The sequence below is a fragment of the Cavia porcellus genome, unplaced genomic scaffold (genome assembly GCF_034190915.1).
Source record: "Cavia porcellus strain 051 isolate PalLab524CR breed Dunkin Hartley unplaced genomic scaffold, mCavPor4.1 scaffold_26, whole genome shotgun sequence".
Taxonomy (NCBI): Eukaryota; Metazoa; Chordata; class Mammalia; order Rodentia; family Caviidae; genus Cavia; species Cavia porcellus.
This window is the reverse complement of record NW_026947509.1, coordinates 16412966-16431829: the sequence shown is the minus strand read 5'-3', so window position 1 is coordinate 16431829 and position 18864 is coordinate 16412966. Positions and strand designations below refer to the sequence as shown.

Genomic DNA, 18864 nt, shown 5'->3' with positions numbered 1-18864 from the left:
AGTGCAAGGCCCAGGCCAGGCAGCAGACATGGAGGCAGAGTCTCCCACTAGGTATGGAAACAACCTGAGCTGCCATGGCAGGGCAGAGGGTGCCTGGCTTTGTTTTTATCACCTCCCAGGCCCTGGGCGTCTGGCTGAGAGCACTGTGGTGCCGGAGTAGACAGAATGGCCACAGACAGACTGGTTAACACCCTCCTTCACACCACAGAGTGGGAAAAAAAGAGAAGTCTTAGCAGCTCTGAGAGTGTAATACTTAGAGACAGACATGCCTGAGATTGTACGTGTGGGGAGCTGTTGGCTCAATAAAAAGTTGCTTGTGATGATTACACGTCCCTACCTGTTACCCTCCCCAAGGGCACAGACCCTGGTGTGATCCTAGGACAAGGTGCTGTTATAGGTCCATTGGACCCATGGGGGGCTGAAGATGGATGTGCAAAGGGACAGAAAACGTTTCTGGAGGTTGCCCTGTGTTCTGTCTTCCCCAAGGCCATGATCCAACAGGCAGAACTTCTGCTCGATCTTCTGGTTGATGGCTTTATTTTTAAAAATGCCTGTGGCTTCCTAAATTCTGGATTCTGCTCAGGTGACCCAAAGGGAGCCCGTGAAGCTCTTGTTGAATATTTGGGGAGAACAGCAGAAAGCGTGGGAGGTACCCATGCCAGGCCAGCTCAGTGGGGCAGGAGACGGTTCCAGAGCTTCTGGTGGGCACCCAGCCCTGTCCCTTGAGACTGCGGCACACTCAGGTGACTGGATGGATATGGTGGCAACCCCTAACAAGGTGCCTCACGGCTGTCAGTAAAAACATCTAGAGTGGAAGTGACCGGCTGTCCCAGGGGCGGGTACTACCCTATGAGGCTTTCATCCAGCCTGATGTTTCTGGAATGTGCCCAGTTATAGCTGAGATAGTCGCTCATGTAGTAAGAAGCCCATATGTCCAAGCCCAAATCATTTGCAGTGATTGTGTCTGCCCTGATTTTATGTGAGCCCCAAAGATGCTGGATTGAGGGAGAATCTTTAGGCTACCAAAACACTGACACCAAGCTTTTCATGTGTGGCTACCAGCCAGTACCAGCTCTTAGATGCAGGGCCCTGTGACACAGCCCCCTCTCCTCCTGCCCGCTGCAGGCTGAGCTTCTGGACTTGCCAAGGCCAGCGCCATAGGGTGCTCAGACAGGCCTCCTGGCAGGATGCCCCAAGGCCTGGGACAAGGTGTTGGTACAATGAGACGACCCACCCCTGGCCTGGAATGACTTTCCCCTGTGTGCAGAAGGACAAACAGAATCGAGAGGAATTCATGACTCCAGGTAGAATAAAAGTGAACATTTAATGCCACCATAATTTGATTCTCTTAAACACCAGATTCTTTGTTTGACAACATTTTACACCTCATTATGCCACAAAAAGTCAGAGATCGTAGCCAGCAAACAATGTCTTCACATGGGAAATGAGGCACAGCTTAACGAATGCAGGTCACCAGTTTGTGAGAACTATATGATGCTCTTTCCCAGACTCTTCTCTAGGAAGCCTCCTCATAACTATCATGACCAAGCCAACAGCTTACTTTTATATAGCTATGTAAAGGCCCACATATGAAACCCAGCCTGCAGATAGGCTGCTGGAATCTGCCCAAGAATGGATAGTTGCATTTTTAACCTCGACAAAGGAACTTTATTTATTTTTTAAAAATTTAACAGCAAACACTAATGAGCTAAGAGCTTAATTTTTAAAACAGCATCAATCTGCTATTCAGTTAAACAGTGAATTTAAAACAATGATATCAATACTACTGTTGACTTTTAAAAAAACAAAGTTTTATGAACTTGTCTGTGAATTCACTGTTTTCAACACAATAAATGCACTTGGGCAGGCTTTGTCTCCAGTTTTCCAATGGGCCCATTTCTACAGATAAGCATATTTATATATACATACATACATTACTAATCATGGAACCATAGAGCTAAAGCTTGAAGGAACCACACAGGTCATTTAGCACAATGTTCTCATTTTACAGATTAGAAAACTGAGTTCAGAGTAGTTGGTCGTTTATCCGAGGCCCTAGATAGGTCTACAGAAACTGGAATTCGAACTCAGATTTTCTTTCCCATGCTCTTCCGTGTCATACACCTTCTGTACACACGCTTCCACATATGTACACACACAATGGTACAGAGGAGTGATGCGTGCACTCAGGTACACACACAATACAATGCCATCTTCCTAATGGGAAGAGTCCAGTGTGCTGGACTCAAGTCCCAGTTCTGCTATATTCTATGAATTTGGGCCAATTGATGACTGTCGCCATTAGTTTCTTCATCTATAAATGATCTCCCAGATCCTATAGAGAGCTTTCCTTTCTTCGAAGCACATCTGTTCCTCCATTTTTTCCTCTTGACCCCATCCCAGAAAGACAGTTTTATGGCCCCTCAACCTTTTCCCGGGGAGCCTCAGACCCAGCAAGATCAAGTCACTCATCCAAGGCTGCATAGCTAGTGATGGAACCAGACTTAGCACCAGAGTCCCCCGCTTCTAACCCAAGGGTTTTCCTCCCAGGTTTAGCTGCCTCTCAAATGAAACTGGCTGTCAGGGATCCACTGAAGGGACACGACGCCTTAAGTATTACAGGTTGTAAGACTCACTAAAGTGAGTGCTTTGGTTTTGCCAGGAAAAAAAGAGAGAAAGAAACAAAATAGCTATGGTGTATATCCAAGGTAAGAATTTCCAGCTTCCTGCCCAGCCCATGTCTGCTGCACAGGGGTAGGGTCAGGAGCTTAAAGAAATGCAGGAGTGTAGTAATACTGTCAGCACTTTCTCGGATACTCACTGCTGAACCAGGAGGAAAAGGCCGGACCCTCTTCTACCCAGGCTTATGGAAGCTGATTTCCAAGCTCATTACCATCAAATTGGAAAGGAAAAAACTTTTCCCCTTTGGCTACTTACTATAGAAACAGCTGAGACTTAGCGCTAAACTCTGTACTTTGAGACTTGGGCCCTAATCCCTGTTCTACTGATTTATTTATCCTCCCTGCCCCTTGGCTAATGTCTGTGCTAACAGGCTTTAGTAGTGAGAAAACCAGAAAAATACATAGCCACAGACAGATCTACCAAGCTTCACCCTTGAACACATCGCATGTGGAGAACATTTCCAAGCAAGATGCGCAAATAAACCCTAAAACAGTGATGGTGACACTCTTAGAGGGTTCCACGAGTCAGCCCTGCAGTGCGTGTGCATAGGTTCACCACCACTGCCGGAAAACCAGGCAGTGTGCTACATACACCAACATTCTGAGTTTGCAAATATATGATAATTTTATAAATTGAATAGGACAATGAGGGATGTTAGCAATGTGGGAAGGGAAAGCATGAAACTATTTTTTTCTGGGTACATGGAATCAAACTCAGGACCTTATTCTTGCAAGCAGGTGCTGTGCCGCTGAGCTGTATCTCCAACTCCCATGAGACTTAAAATTCTGTCTGCGCACTGGTGTCTGACTGGGGCCCCTGCACTTAGACCTGGGATTGGCTGTTATAAAGACTGCTAATTAGATGCAATCGAGTCTTGACAGCTCTGTGCCCAGCATGATGACAGGAGACCCAGTTCTGCACAGGGCCACCCCAAAGCAGAGTGTGGTTGTTTAGGGCTGACTAAATTAAGCTTTAGGAATGTTCAAGCAACTGCTTTTCTGCAATCATAAGCTAAGGTTTTACTAGCTTTCCCCAGTTGGAATTCTGCTTTTATTATTGTGGAAATAACAATTTGTAATTTACAAGCATATTATTTTGTCAGGAAGGTTGCAAAGTGATACTTGATGAATTTTTACCCACACATGGTGACAGATACCTTCCAGAGGAGGAGAAAGAGATACTAATCCAGAGGAATACTGTATTTCTACCACCTGACCCCCCCGCAAAAAAATAGTTTAGATTCATTTCCTGGCAGCATCGGTGAAACCAGGTGCACAGCTTTGTCTCACATGGCCTGGAGGACAGAGGGCCCCGCTGGGCTTTATTCTCTGCACCAATGTTCCTTGCACTGAGGAAAGCTAGGTCACAGCAGAGAGGCCACAGGGACAATGGCAGTGGACAGTTTAGTCAACAGCCGCCCACAACCTGGAACCCTCAGGATTTCATACTGTTTCTGACTGGCCTGGCATCAGAGATTAGAGTTACTGCCTTCCAAAGCGAGGAAATGTTTTCATATACACAGAATGGGCTAATAAGCTTCACAACGACTAATTTCAGAATCCTCTGCTTCCAACTTTGAAATGAACTCATCTGTAGTCATCTTGTTACGCTAAAATCCCTGATGGAATAAGGAACCTAAACACATTCAATGCATCATGATTTTGGAAGGCTCGATGACAAATTACCACTGGCCAACAGCCCCGGCAGAGACTGTGCATGCTGAATGAGTGGTGGGCTCTCACTTGTGTGGCCTTCTGCCCCGAGGCACGGTCTGATGGCTGGGATTAAATAGAAATGCCTGTGCTGAAGGCGTAGGGGTTCACCAGAAAGAATGTGTATACTAGTATATGAAGCCCCAAAACTTGGCTGCTTTATAAGGATATTAGATACACACCCAAGCGGCATCAATGCATTACTTGTGTATCACTTGAATGGAAATTCTGACAGCGAGCACAGGACTTGGATGCATAGATGAGACTTTTTGAACCACCACTCTGGACAGTAGATGTGGGGGCCATCAAGTCACTGCCACTTTAATGCACACAGATTTCAAGCTTCAGGGTAATTTATGACACATCGAGCCAAATTCCTGCCACCAAATACTCTACTCTAGGCTGCGTGGCTTTTTTCTCCTTTTTTTTTTTTTTTAATCCCAGCATCTACTGTAGGAGACCCTTTCCTGCTTGGAGTCCCACCTCTGTCGCCATGGAGCCCACTCTACATTTGCATCTCATGGTCCCTATGTTCACAATAGCACTGGGAGCTAAAACAGCAGGCAGGATTGCTGATTTCAAACCTGGAAGAGATGAAAGTGAGAGACAGCTTCCCTGCCACGTTGAGGGGAATTCAAGGACAAGAAGATCAAAGGTTCCAACTCTCAGGTGTGGCTGAAAGCCCGGGACAAAGCAAACTACAGCTCCCTCGCAGCACGAGGCACTGTTATGAAATGCAATATGAGTTTGCTCCTGGGGAAACAATCTCTCACTTCCCTTTCTTGGATCATAGTTTATCTGTGCTGCCAAAGCTTCTGCCTCATACTAAATTAGCTGGAATAGGGGCTGTGTGTGTGTGTGTGTGTGTGTGTGTGTGTGTGTGTGTGTGTGTGGTGTGTGTGTCTATGTGGCAGGTTAACTCATCTAAATGTTAATTTCAAAGAAACACTTTTATGGTGCTTTCATTTGCGGATGATGGAGTAGAAATGAGTTCCTGGATGCTCCCTCTGCCTTTGGGGGTTATCACCAAAACCAAAAGGAGACCTGGAGTCACCCACATCTGGACAGGACAAGGCATTCTTCACTTCCTCCAGAATAGCTGGTTGCACCTGCATCTTTTTGTTTAAAGACTATCATTTGGAGAGCCTGTTCATTGTGCCAGGAACAACTGCGTGATGACATAAAATGCTTGGTTCCCTTACATGGTTTATCAATATTTAGTAAATGAAAGTGTTTGTGGATAACTCAGGTCCATAAAAAAAAAGAAAGAAAGAAAGAAAAGAGAAAGCATGACACATGACACCCACACACAGTTGTACGGCTTGGCCTGCAGCATTCTGTGGGATTGATTGGCCTGTTGGGAAGCTAACCCGACTTGGTAAGGCAATTCTTCATGTCAGTCGGACTTTTGTTGTCTCATAGAGTTGTCACAAATGTATTCAAGCAGATTTAGGGAGGAAGAAAGCTGCAGGCCACACCCCCAGGAGCACTGCCAGTCTGCAGCTTCCGAGTTCTTCAGATGTTGCCACGCGCTGCTCACTTGGTCTCACCCATGCTGCAGCATGAGGACCTCAGGGCAGAGGGAGAAGGCGGCAGGGGCGAGGGCCAAGCTCACTGATTACTAATCAAGGGAATGTGTTTCTAACAAAAACCACGGCATACTCACCTTTGAAAGACCCCCAAATAAGGCCTTTCATAGAGTGCTACAGTCCCAACCAGCAATCAAAAGGGAGGCCAAATGGTAAACTCAAGCTTGAAGGGTTGGCATTTCCTTAGGTCCAGAAGCTTCCAAGAATATTGCTGTAAAGCAAACCCATCTATGCACATGCTGTGAGGCCAGAGGTGGGCTCAGGGCCATGGGACTGCTTCTCAGAGTTGAGGGGAGCTGCCCAACGCAACACACTTGCTAACATGCTAGCATGCCGAGAGGCAGACATGATCCATTCCAAGTGGCCCTTCACCTTATTTTAGTCCACTTGAGAGCAATTTGAGTATTTCTTGTGTGGCTGCTTTTGCTTAGGAGCAGAACTTTATAGACTGTGCAAGGCTGGATTGTGACCCATGAAGCTGGCTTCCAGTACTCTGGAAGCCAGCACGACCAGTAAGTACTCTGACACTCACAATCCTTCCGTTCCCATTGACTGAGTCCTGCTAAACCCCACTGGTCTGTTTGGTCAGCGGTGCTGGGCTACCTGCGTCCAGAAGTACAACCAAGTGCAAAGATACTTTCTCCTGGGGGATTCCCTGGGGGGCCTGTCCTGGAACAGGCTTGGAAGGTCTGCATGTCTGAGGGCAAAGGTGTGCAGTGCTCTGGGTGGGTCGCAGAGCGCTGTGTCACCGGAAGGTAGCAGAGGCTCCAGCAGAGGGCTGTCACAGGGACAGGAGCGCTCCTGGTCTTCCCACAGTGCCCTGCTCCCCCACTGCTGATACCAGGTGACTCCTTTTCACTTCTGTGGCCCTGTATTTCTTCTTTTCTTTTTCTTTCTTTCTTTCTTTCTTTCTTTCTTTCTTTCCTTCTTTCTTTCCTTCTTTCTTTCTTTCTTTTGGCTCTGGGTTTCTGTCCCTATGTAGTGTCACACGCCTGAGGGAGCTGGTGTAACTCAAGAAAGAGGAGCCAAGAGCTGGACATCCAGATTCACTCACCTCTGCTCTGCCCGCCCAGGAAAACAGGACTTAGCGAAGCCTCTGCCATGGAGAGCCAGGGCAGGAGGAACCAGCTTTGTCCCTGGGTAGCACAGAGCCTTTGGCCCAGGTTGAACTGAACTTCTTACTTTTAGGCAGAATCCTGAACAAAATGCTGTGCAGTCCCAGGCCTCCTCTCGTTCTACAGCAATACCACCAAAGCCACTGAGCGGGTCCGGGACGGAGGTCTCTAAATGGACAACCCCTACTCCCACTTCAGTGATTGGGCAAAACTCAAACACAAAGAAATATGGCTGTGCTGAGTTGGCTCAAGCTTTCAGTCCAGGGAATAGAAAGGAGCACAAACATGTTAGGAGAACCATCAGACCCGGGGTGGGAGGGGAAAGGACAAGTTGAGGGCAAACAGCCCACCTCTGAGGAGAAGGTGGGGCCCAGGTGACCAAGGATAGCCTTTCCCATAAGGATGCAAACCAGGCTCCGCATCCAGCCAGTGAAACTCCGGTGTGCTTGCTTTGCTGTCAGTGTCCTGTTCCTGCTGCCCCTCGAGGTGGCGTGAAGCATCACCCGCTGTTCCAAACCTTCTTTGGAAACATGCTGGCTGGAGTGGATGAAGTCTCTGGGCTCTGTGTGAGTGGCCTTAACCAGAATAACCATAAAAGACAGTGGACATGTATTCATATGCAATACTGATTAGGAAAGATCTCTACAAACACAGCTTGCTTAGAAACAGCAAGTCAGCAATAGGATAAAACACCAAGAGAGAAAAGGAGCCGTAAATACACTGCAAAAACGTGTCGGATTTCTCTTTTTTGTTGGTTTTGTTATTTTTCATCTTGACTAGCACCATCTGTACACAGAAATTATGAACACAAACGTTTGGATAATCACAAAGATTTGCAAGGCACTTAATCTGTCATTCAGGGTCATCTCATGTGGTCACGTTTTGTTTTTGCTATGGTCAGCGGTGCTGCGTCCACCCTCCCCCTTTCTCACCAAAGCAAGAAAAGAGCGAGGTCTCTTTGCTAGCAGTTCTTATGTACAAACAAGTTCTTCAAAGTTCCTCAAAGTGCTTCTTCAGTCTCCTGGGGCTTCAGTGTCCCTTGGACTTCCTGTCACTTTCTCCTTCCACGTGTTTGGTATTTGCACCTTCCCTACAGACCACAAAGCAAAAATCGCCTTCCGCTCACCGCTCACTGCAGACTTGCCACCAACCTTCACGCTCATTCTGCCGTCTTTGGGTGCTGCCAGCACAGAAGGCCCTGGGAGGGCGAGGCCTTTCGGGGGTCCCTCTCCTTATCGGCGCCTGGAGGTGATGTCAAAGCAGGTGATCATCATGAGATGCGCCTTGCAGAAGTTGACACGGTTCTCCAGGCGCTCTGTCACGCACTCCAGGGCCTCCAGGTACTCCAGGGAATCCAGCTCCAAAACCTGCTCCAGGTCAACTGCAAGAGAGGAGGAGGCATCTCAGGATCGCTCCTGCTATTTCACCCAGCTCCCACCTGCTCCTGGGCCTGCCCCTTGGGCTGCAGGGCTGATTCTGCCTGCCTTAGGAGCTTGGTGGGGAGAGGACCTTGGGGTCCTCTTCTTGCCTGGTCCTCGGCCTGTGGGACAGTGGATGGGAATCCTGATTGCCTGTTTTTAGATTTTTAATTGTTGAGATTATTCTGGGAAATGAGGGGACATCCTGCCTGCCCCCACCTCCAGCCGCCTCCACTCTAGGATCTGTGCAGGATCACCCTACCATTCTGCTTCTTCCCCAGGAAGTGATATCTTCAAGCTGGCTGGGGACAGTCCTGCCCTTTCTGGGGCCTCCCTGGAGTGGTGGGTACATTCTGCCTACTTAGATAAAGGATGTTCCTCCCTCTCCTTATTCCTTCAAGCGCCCTCTACAGCTGCCTTTCAGATCGAGGAATCTGATCCTGTCACTTGGCCCTTCCCCATGTGGGCTCACACGCTCATTGATCAGCCAGGAAATCTGAACACACACAAGATCTGCATTGAGATCCTTCCTGCAGCTGAAAAACTGAGACTGCTAACTGGACACTGTGTCTAATGTCCGGGCCAACAGGAAGTCTGCATCCTCCAGTTCCTAAGGAACAGGTACCCAGGGTCAGCCCCCCCTTGCCCCAGGTCCCCTATTTGGTCCCACCGGGGCTGGGCAGAAGGTTAGGCTTCCAGGGTACTGGTCCTATTTGGGAAGGACAGCATGGATGGCAATCAAGGGTGGCAGAAGTGGCCTTGATGTCCAAGACAGGAGACTGGCCTGTGACTCCCAGTAGCTCCGTGACCTCCCTTCTGCTGGCACCCCTTCTTTACAGGTTGGTATGATAGCTTCTATCCTGCTTGGGCTGTCTGCCTTGAGTTGCCCTTAAGAACCAAAAGGAGCTTAGGAACATGAACCTGGCTTGGAAACTGCCATGCTACAGAACCCCCAAGACAATGGAGGCTCACAGAGGAGCTCCCAAGCCACAGACAGCCAGGTGCTTTGCTCCAAGGCCACCCCGTTAATTTAACCAGGACCAGAGTGGAAGGAGATCCAGGGCTCTCTGCACACCAGTACAATAAGTGAGCAAACAAACCCCGCCATGCCTTAACCACAGCAGGCAGCACCGTGGACGGTGGTGAAAGGGGCAGCGGGATCAAACCCTAAAACTCACAATGGATCCCGGGACATCGGTTTCTGTGCAACGCCCTGCCTGTCTGCCATAGGGATCGGTCAGCCTGCAGCCTCCTGCATTATGTTTTTTAATCGTTCTTGTTTTCAGTTCATCTTAAAGAAACAATCTGTATTTCCCTTTTCATGTAGCTTTCTGCATATTCTTTTTCTTGGCATCAAACAGCACTCTTTCTTGACATGTACAAAGGCAAGAAGGAAGCGATTGTTTCCAGGAAGCAGCTAAAACACGTGTCTGGATGTCTAAGCTTGTTCCCATCCCGGGGAAATAAAGATGACTTTGTAAGAGGAAAATAATTCCCCTGGGGCATAAACAGCTCTTCAAAAATCAAATTTTAATGAAAAAGGTAAAAATGAAGGACCTGCTTGAAGGATTCTCTGGGATCTTGAAGTCCCTAGGGGCTCATGACAGAAAGAAAGGGGTGTCCACAGAGGGGAGGCGAGCAAACCTGAGGCTCTGAGCTTATGCCGCAGTAGGTATTAGCGGAAGTCCTTGTTCTGGCCCTGTCAGCCCCTTAGTGCCATGTGTGGAAATCCTTATTTATGTTTTGAGACAGGTTCTTGCTAAGTTTCTCGGGCTGAGCTCAAACTTGCCATCCTCCTGCCTCGGCCTTTCAGAGGGTGAGGATTACAGGCATGCGCCATGACACCCAGATTTCATACGGTAGTTTTTTAAACCAGCAATTTTGGGGACACAAATCTAAGCCTCCAGATCCCACCTATGGGTCTTCCCCAGAGGGTAGACATGAGGAGAGGGGGACATGCAAGGGAGGAGCCTCATAAGAGGGCCACAGGTGGCTGGATGAGGAGCTGGACGAGACAGAGAGGAAGAGGACTTCTAATGACAGGAATGTATTTTATGGCACAGACTAAATCTTCCAGCTTCGGTTCATGTATCAGTTTAATAGCTGGAACCAGATTTAAGTTCTACTTGGTACAGATGGGATGGTTAGGAACAAATAAATAAGGGACAATCGAATCCGCCCTCAGAGAGAACGAAATTGTCCTGAATTGTTATTAGATGGTTACTGTCACCCTGAGCTTCTTATTAAATGGAAATAACACCAGAGCTGTTCTTCCTATGCTCCATAAATTCCTGTGTATTCCAGGAAAAATGAGCAGTGTGACTCTGTGACCTGGGAGGTTTGTAACGCAGCCTCATGGGTGGGTGGTCTCCTGCCACATGCAGGGCAGGCTGGGGACAATCTCATTTTCAGGAGTTTTAGACAGAGATACATCAGAAATAATCTCATAGGCACAGTACTCGCCACCTCTTTCCTGGCTGGGCCTGTCTGCCTCCCAGGGAAAGCAGGATGGCACCTTGGGCGTCACCAGGGTGCGCCTCCAGATGTCACCAGGTTAGGCCCCCCGGGTCTGTGTCCCCCTGGGCCTGGGCCTTACATTCACGGAGCCACTTGTTGGGGTCCAGCATCAAGTACTGTTTGGTCGCCTCCAGCTCCTTCATCAGCCACTCGTACTTGGCTCGGACCTCCGCGATTCTTTGCTGCCGATGTTCCAGAATTTTCAGCTTTGCATTGAAGCACACGACCTCCTGCAAAGGGACAGAGAGGGAGATGGTGGCGTTGCGGAGAAGGAAAAGCGGGCCACTTTTGAGCACAGTCAGGGAAAAGGAGCCGGCCCCGGGGAGGTGCGGGGGGACTGCAGTGACCTTGGCATAGTTTCTGCCACCTAAGATAGGACAGCTCAGCCATGGGAGTGTGGGGGACGCACAATGGCAGTGATTCTTCAATTTAGAAAGCACAGAGGGCCTGTGGTGGGCTGATGGTGGTCTGCACTGGTGGAGAAATCTCAAGAAGCCAGAAAAGGCCCCAAACTGTGGGCCCCCCAAACATGAGCCTTTAAGGCATTTCAAGAAAGGCAGCAGAGCGCTCCCCAGAGTCTCTGTTCAGTGACTGCTTTGTGGGGACAGGAGCCCGCTGCCATCCGCCCGCCAGACCTGCAGGGGAACTGCCCTGCCATTGTGCAGGGAGGATGTGGCCTCACCTTGCTGCCGCCTCCCCGTCGCCGCTGCAGGCGCTCCACATCATCGATCTCATAGACTTTAATCTCGAAAGGCTCCCCGAGGCCCCTCTGGGTGCTGCGCAGGGGGCCGTCCACCCAGCGGACCCCAGTGGTGGCAGTGGGTTTTCGCACAGGGGAGGAGGTGTCAAGGGACAACGCTGGGATGAGCCTCCGTCTCTGAGAACCTGGGGAAGGAAGCCCACAGATGATCCGTTTCATTTTGGTCTTTTTCGTTGTTTGTTTGTTTCTTTGTTTTAGTGCAAGAGATGGGGTCATGACTGGCACTTGTGACCAGCTATGGAACTGCGTCTGAAGGGTTCAGCTTTCCATCACCCTCCTCGGCATTCACTCCTCGGGGCTTCACCCAGAGGAGCTGAGCAAAATCCATGCCCTGCTCTTAGAGTCGACCCCAACCCTGCACCCCGACCATGCACTAGGGATGCCCCCAAAGCACACAGCCTGGAACTGTGAGCCATGTCTCACGGGCATACGTGTGCTGCTGTGAAGTCGGGCTGCGTTCAGTAGAAAGGCCAGGTGCTGGTATTGTGGCTATAGGAGTGAGCTTAGAACAACACACTGCAGGAAGCATCTACTAGGTGCCAGGTACTGTTCCAGTATTCAACAAGCTTTGTCATCACGACAAAGACCACCACGAGCTCCCATATCCATCTTTTTTCCCTCTTTCTTTTCTTTCCTTTTCCTCTGTGCTGAGGATCAAACCCAAGAGCTTGTGCCTGGCAGGCAAGTGGTCTGCCACTGAGCTACAGCTCCAGACCGTGTCCTTTTCTTCCTCACTCAGCAGGAAACCCTTGCATTAGGAGGCATAATGTCCAGTGACAGAGAGTAGAGGTCATACTCTTGCCGGTTCACTTGGGACATCAGGAGACAAGGTCTGTGACTGCCAGAGGTATGCGTGACTGTCTTTAAAGGGTCTGGCATTCTCTCCCTTCCTCTTTTGTCTGGATAAAATCAGGTTGGTCCATAAGATGAGCATCATAAACAAACAAAAAAGACAAACAGCCAAGATTACTAACGCCCTGCAGACTTAAATGGAATATATGCCTAATATTGTATTAGGGGATTTTCTGACACCAACGTAATTCTAATATATACACAGTAACTCATTTCAATCTCACAGAAGAGGAAATTAAAGAACAAAGAATAAAAGCAGTTTGCTAAAAGAGGTCTCAATATTTCCTTGTTGAATAAAAACCCACTGCCCCTCTAAAAAACATGAATATATAAATGATATTTAAAAATCAGGTGACAGGTAATTTTCCCACAGGATGTTGTTATGGCTTTGATCATAAGTGACCTCTGAAGGCCACGTGTTGAAAGCTTGGTTGCTACTCTCTGAGCTGTCAGAACCTTTACAAGGTGGGGCACGGTGAGAGGAAATGAGGTCACTGTGGGGCGTGGCCTTAAAGGGATACTGGGAACCAGTTCCTTCCCTTCTCGCTCGCTCTGCTTCCTGACTTGAAGTGAATGGCTTTGCTCTACCACACTCCTGCCTAATGTTCTGTCTTATCACCGGCCCAAAATGAAAGGCTCAGGCATGGACTGAAATGTGTGAAGCCATGTGCCAAAATAAACCTTTCCTCCTTTTTTTAACCTCAGATATTTTGTCACAGTGATGCAAAGCCACCCAAGTACCACCTTTTTCATGTTTAGCGAGTAAAGCCATGGCTTGGCCTTCTAAGCACAGGCCTGGTCATTTCATCCATATCTGAAGTAAAATTTGCTTCTTGCTTTGGGAAACTACAGTGTTTCTTCTACTTGTGCTGCTCCCTTTGCCCATGGAGGTTTGGGAGTTTCTAGATTGATTCTTTGGAAGGGAAGTCTGCGTCTGTGGAAGGCTAGGCCATGATATGGGCCATTTCTTGTGAGAGGACTACAATTTTGGAGACTGATTTCTCCTGGGAAGGAAGGTGGCTGGAAAGGCTGATTAAACCCAACAGGTTTACCCAGAAGCTGAAGGGAGCTTGATCTACTGTGACCCTGAATTGGTCCTGAGCCTGAACAAAGAAGGCAGAGTTCGCCTGAAGCCTTTACTGGCTGCACCGAGGGTAGATCAAATGAAGAACCCCATCCAAGCTGAGTTTGACTGTTAAACTATGAGAGCAAACAATCAAAATTATCAAACACTGATGAAGGAAACAGATGACACACAAAACCATGGAAAGGCCTCCCACGTTCATGAATTGGAGGAATAGTGTTAAAATGCCCGTACCGCCAACACTGTATAGATTCAGTGCAACCCCCACCAAAATACCAAGGACTTTCTTCACTGAACTAGAAAAATAATCTTAAAATTCACATGGAAACACAAAGACCTCCGAGTAGTCAAAGGAATCTTGAACTAAAAGAACAAAAGAACAAAGATAATGGCATCACAATACCTGACTTCAAGACAAACTACAGAGCATGGTATTGAGATCTGAGGAATAACCCACACCTCTGTAGTCCACTGATTATACACAAAGACATTTAAAACATACATCGGAAAAGCCTGGTGGTATACTACTATAATCTCAGCACTCCTGGAAGCTGAGGCAGGAAGATTGCGAGTTTGAGCTCAGTTTTGGCCACGTAGCAGTTTAGTGAGACTCTTTCTCAAAGTATAAAATGAAGTACAACAAAACAAAGTAAAATAAATTGAAAGAATAAAAATGGCTGGGATATAGCTCATCGTGAAGGCCTTGGTCCCGCTCTCCAGACACAGAAGCAAAAACAAAATAAAAAACTACACATTGGAAAAAGGACAGTCTTTTCAATAAATGGTGCACGGGAAACTGGAAATCCACAAGGCAGAGAATTGAAACTTGACCCCTACTCATGTCTTGTAAGAAAATCAATTAAAAATGCACTAAAGACCCACTTGTAGGACTGAAAACTATGAACTGCAAGAAGAAAATAGGAGAAACACGTCAAGAGACTGGCTGTTAATAATTTTCTGGAAAAGACCCCAAAATCACAGGAACAGAAAACAACATTTGACAAATGGGAAACAGGAAACTAAAGGCTCCTGCACAGCAAACAACAGACAAAGAGAAATCTGTGCCACCAAGCCATCTGCAAAGGGTTAACATCAAGAATGCCCGAAGAACTAAAAAAAGTTTAAAAACCAGGTAAAACCAATTGAAAATAGGCGAATGATCTGAACAGACACTTTTCAAAAGAAAAAAAGATATATATATACACACACATAATGCCCAGTATCACTAGACATCAATGATGGGCAAATCAGAACAATAATGAGATACTATCTCACCCCAGTTAGAATGGCTATTACTAAAAAAAAAAGAAACAAAAAAGAAATGTTGGTGACAATGCAGAGAAAAAGGAGCTCTCATACACGGTTGGCAGGAATGTAAATGTGGATAGTCTTCAGAGAGAAGAGTACATAGATTCCTGGAAACGCCAGGAACACGTCTACCCTCTGGTCCAGCTGGCCTGCCGCTGGGTGGTGGGAAATGAAATCAGCCTGTCAGACAGACACCTGGAGCCCGTGTTACTGCAGCAGCACTCACAGCAGCCCAGGGGGTCACCGGATGTGTTGCTCAGCAGATGACCCCGTGAGAAAAGGGGGCAGTAGACGTGAAGGGTTATTATTCAGCTGGAAAAGAAGATGAAATCCTGTCACTTGTGGCAAATTGGATGGAACTGGAGGACGTCAGATTAAGTGAAGTAAACAGAAAGATGCAGGAAGACAAACACCACATGTTTCTCTCATATGTGGAAACTAAAAACATATTCCTGCAAGAACAGTGATCAGTATGGACCAGGAGGGTGAAAAAAGGGAGTCTGGACTTGATCATAGCACGTCCTACACACGTATGGAAATTTCACACTGAAGCCTGGTAATATGTAGAAGGTATGCAGATGTGTTATTATTATTATTATGATGATGATGATTTTTTAATGAGAGCAAGAGAAAGTTTGCAGTAAGGCAGCCTGGGTTATCTGAAGCCATCATTATCCTGTGGTTTTTCAGGAGGATCTGGACTTCCGTATGTATCTGTGGATTTGTGTTATTGAGGGTGCTGATCCTTAGGTTCACGTCAGTGGCATAGTTGGGTCCAAAAGCCAATCATGGAGGAGCCCAAGTCCTCTGTCTCCTTTCTTGCCCCCTACCTCTTTTCCTGCCCCTACCAAGCCCAGCAGGTTCTCCCTGCTAAGGGGAGAGCCAGTGAGACCTGCTCAGCCTTGGAGCACTTCCAGGAAGAGAGAATCTGTTGTGCCTGACTTTGCTACGGAAACTTACAGGGAAGTGCCAGAACTCTTTGGTACGGAATGAGGGGAAGGGATGTGACCCAGGGCCACTTTCTCACGGCTACTCCTTTCCCCAAGGAATTTAGAACACAAAAAGCCACCTCCATGGTCCCTTGAGGCAGAGAGAGCTGCAAGAAGCTGTCTGGAGAAGATGAGGTCCCCTTCGTACAGAGTGGCACCCCCTACTCTCTAAGCGCTCTTGCTTTCCAATGGATGTCCCTTTCTGTGGCCCAGATCATACTTTTCCAATGGGAATGAACCAGCTAATACTCTTTTATGAAAACTGCCAGGCTGTTGGCAAGTCCAGCCACTGTGCCTCTGCCTCGGCTCCAGCCTCTGTGGGCCTGGCACAGGGAAGCATCTGCAGAAGCTGAGTGGGGCTGCAGTTCCGTCTGGAGAAGGAGAAAGAGATGTGAGTGGTCGGAATGTGGAAGGTGAGAACGTAGTGACCCAGAGACTTCCCAACTTCGAGTCTGGGAACACTCCAGAAGTGGCTCCTATCATCCTCTTTTTGTATTTCCTAAATGTTTTCAGACCCCAGAGAGGGTGACTGGCAAGGCAGAAACTACTCTTCTGACACCAAAGTCACTTATGAAATGTGTGGAGTCTCTCAGGCTAAGCAGACTGACAGCCCCACACAGATTTAGGCATTTGTCAGACAATTCTGCCTGTGTGAGAAACAGAGCTGGATGAGAAGAGTCATAGATGGAATGGTGTATTAGTCCTCTGTTGCTGTGTAACAAATGACTCCCACTCCTAGCAGCTTAAACAAATCAGTTCATACACTCCTGCAGTCAGGGGTCTGGGAGCAACTTAGCTAGCTGGCTCCAGCTCAGGGCCTCCTGTGAGTTGCCCTTAAGCTGTCAGATGAGGTTGCAAGTTGTCTGAAGGCCCCATTCCTTCATGGCTAAGTCACGTGACTGCTAGTAGGAGGCTTCAGTTCAATGCCACCTGGGCCTTTCTAAAAGGCCACCAAAAATATGGTAGCTGCAGTGTAACTAACTTTCAAAGTGACATAGCACCACTTCTGCTTCATCCTACTGGTCACAGACACCAATAGGCGCATTGTGGGAGGGGCCTATGCAGGGATGAAAATACCATGAGGAGGCCATCACTGGGGCCATCCTGGATGTGGTTATGATGGCCCTTGATCAGGCAGGGAACATCTGGAATACAGCTCTTTTTTATCATCTCCATAGGGAGATCCCTGTGATGCACAGAGAGAAAAGGACCCAACACAGAGCAGACAGTGACATTTCTCTGGGCTGCAATAGCTAAACAGAGATGTCATGAAGGCCACACCATTCTTCAAATGCCATCTGGCCACCTCCACCCAGGGAGGAAGGGGAAGCCCAACGCTGTCCTGACTGTGGTTCTTGCATGTTAATGAGCAGGTGACAGGGACTTTGTGAGGTTTGGATCTGCTTGTCCATACCTGGACATCATGAACTGATGTCCAGTTCTTACACCTACAACTGGGGAACCTTCCCCTCTCCTCCTGTCAGAACACAGAGAATCTCAGGAGAGCCATGCTGGGGACAGGTGAGGACCAGGGCAGCAGAGATGCGGTCAGGCTAGAGAAACAGCTTTTAATGACATAAAGGACATATCAGAGGTCAGGCCGGTCCCCTCCTATTGCTCAAAAGGGCCAAGGAAGCAATGGCACTGACATGCCATGCCACCACGCGAGATGACCGACCAGAGGCTGGTCTGGTCCTCATGTAACTAAGACACTTAGGCCAGGTCATGAATGCCTGTAATCCTAGCACTCTGGGAGGCTGAAGCAGAGGCAGAAAGATTGCAAGTTTGATCCCAGCCTCAGGAATTTGGTAACTCAGCAAGTCCATGTTAAAACAAAAATATAAAGAAGGGCTGGGGATGTAAGTCAATGCAAAGGCTCTGAGTTCAATTCCCAGCACCGTGAAAACAAAACCAAGACCAAAGATTGCTTGGATGATCTGTCATTTCTACTTGCAAGCAGGTTGCAGGTGCAACCCAGGTGACACCATGGTCAGGAGTGGGGCTGCACCCCAGACAGCCAGGAGTCCTGCAGCCCCACCCTGCTGGATGTGGGACTGGGAACCAGCCTCCTCTGAAGCCAAGATGCTTCTTCCCTTCCTCTGGGCCACGCCCTGCTCATCAGCCCAGCACTCAGTCAGGAGGTGAAGAAGATCAGATGTAAAATCTCCCAGGCACTCACCGCCAGCATAGTTGTGCTGTGTGCGGTGGATCCCACGTGGCCTGAGACAGTGAGCAGCATAACTTTAATGACACTTCCAGCCAGGGCCATCCTCCTCAGCAGAGGCTGAGCCTCCTCTTACACCCTCTGCAGGTGGCTGCCAGGGGGTGTGTCAGACAGTTCCCTGGGCCACCATGCCCATGTGTGGCACCAATGGCTTAGCTGGGAAGTCTGACTTAGGGCCTTCTGTCTTTGACATCACCAAATGTCATGTTTTATGTCTGTGGCCCCAGGCCTCATGAGTTTGCATTGTGCACTTGTGATTGGTTCACTGTCTAGTGCTTCGATTGATGGTGCCAGTGCTCCACCCACAAAGGGGTGGAGCCAGGGTGTGATGTAATGGCAGGAAGAAGGCGTGTCTTGCTCTTTGCTAGTTCCCACTTGCTGCTGGCGGCCGCAATGAACTGTGGCCCAGCCATGCCCGCCTGCTTTGGAGCCAACTGAGTGTGGACTAAAACCTCCAAAAACTGTAAGAAATAAACCTTTCCTTTCCCAACTTTGGGCTTCGGGTATTTTGTCTCAGTGACAAGGAAAAAGTAACTAAGACACCAAGTGAAACAGAAATGCCCACTGTGACTCTAAATATGCAACCTTTTAGGTCCGGTGCCACGAAACTGGGG

At 48.3% G+C, this 18864-nt stretch overlaps 1 protein-coding gene across 4 annotated transcripts in view; it reads right to left on the bottom strand.

Annotated features, from left to right (window-relative positions):
* Window positions 1-1305: 1305 nt before the first annotated feature.
* Window positions 1306-18864, bottom strand: part of Kif26b (kinesin family member 26B) — a 462091-nt gene continuing 444532 nt past the window's right edge. For all 4 annotated transcript variants that reach the window (XM_003474264.5, XM_063236763.1, XM_063236764.1 and 1 more), the window contains 3 exons: window positions 11716-11918; window positions 11113-11263; window positions 1306-8479 (listed from right to left, as the gene is read on the bottom strand). In XM_003474264.5, the coding sequence (XP_003474312.1) occupies window positions 8331-8479; window positions 11113-11263; window positions 11716-11918 (503 nt within the window). In that variant the 3' untranslated portion in view covers window positions 1306-8330. The remainder of the gene's footprint in view (window positions 8480-11112; window positions 11264-11715; window positions 11919-18864) is intronic.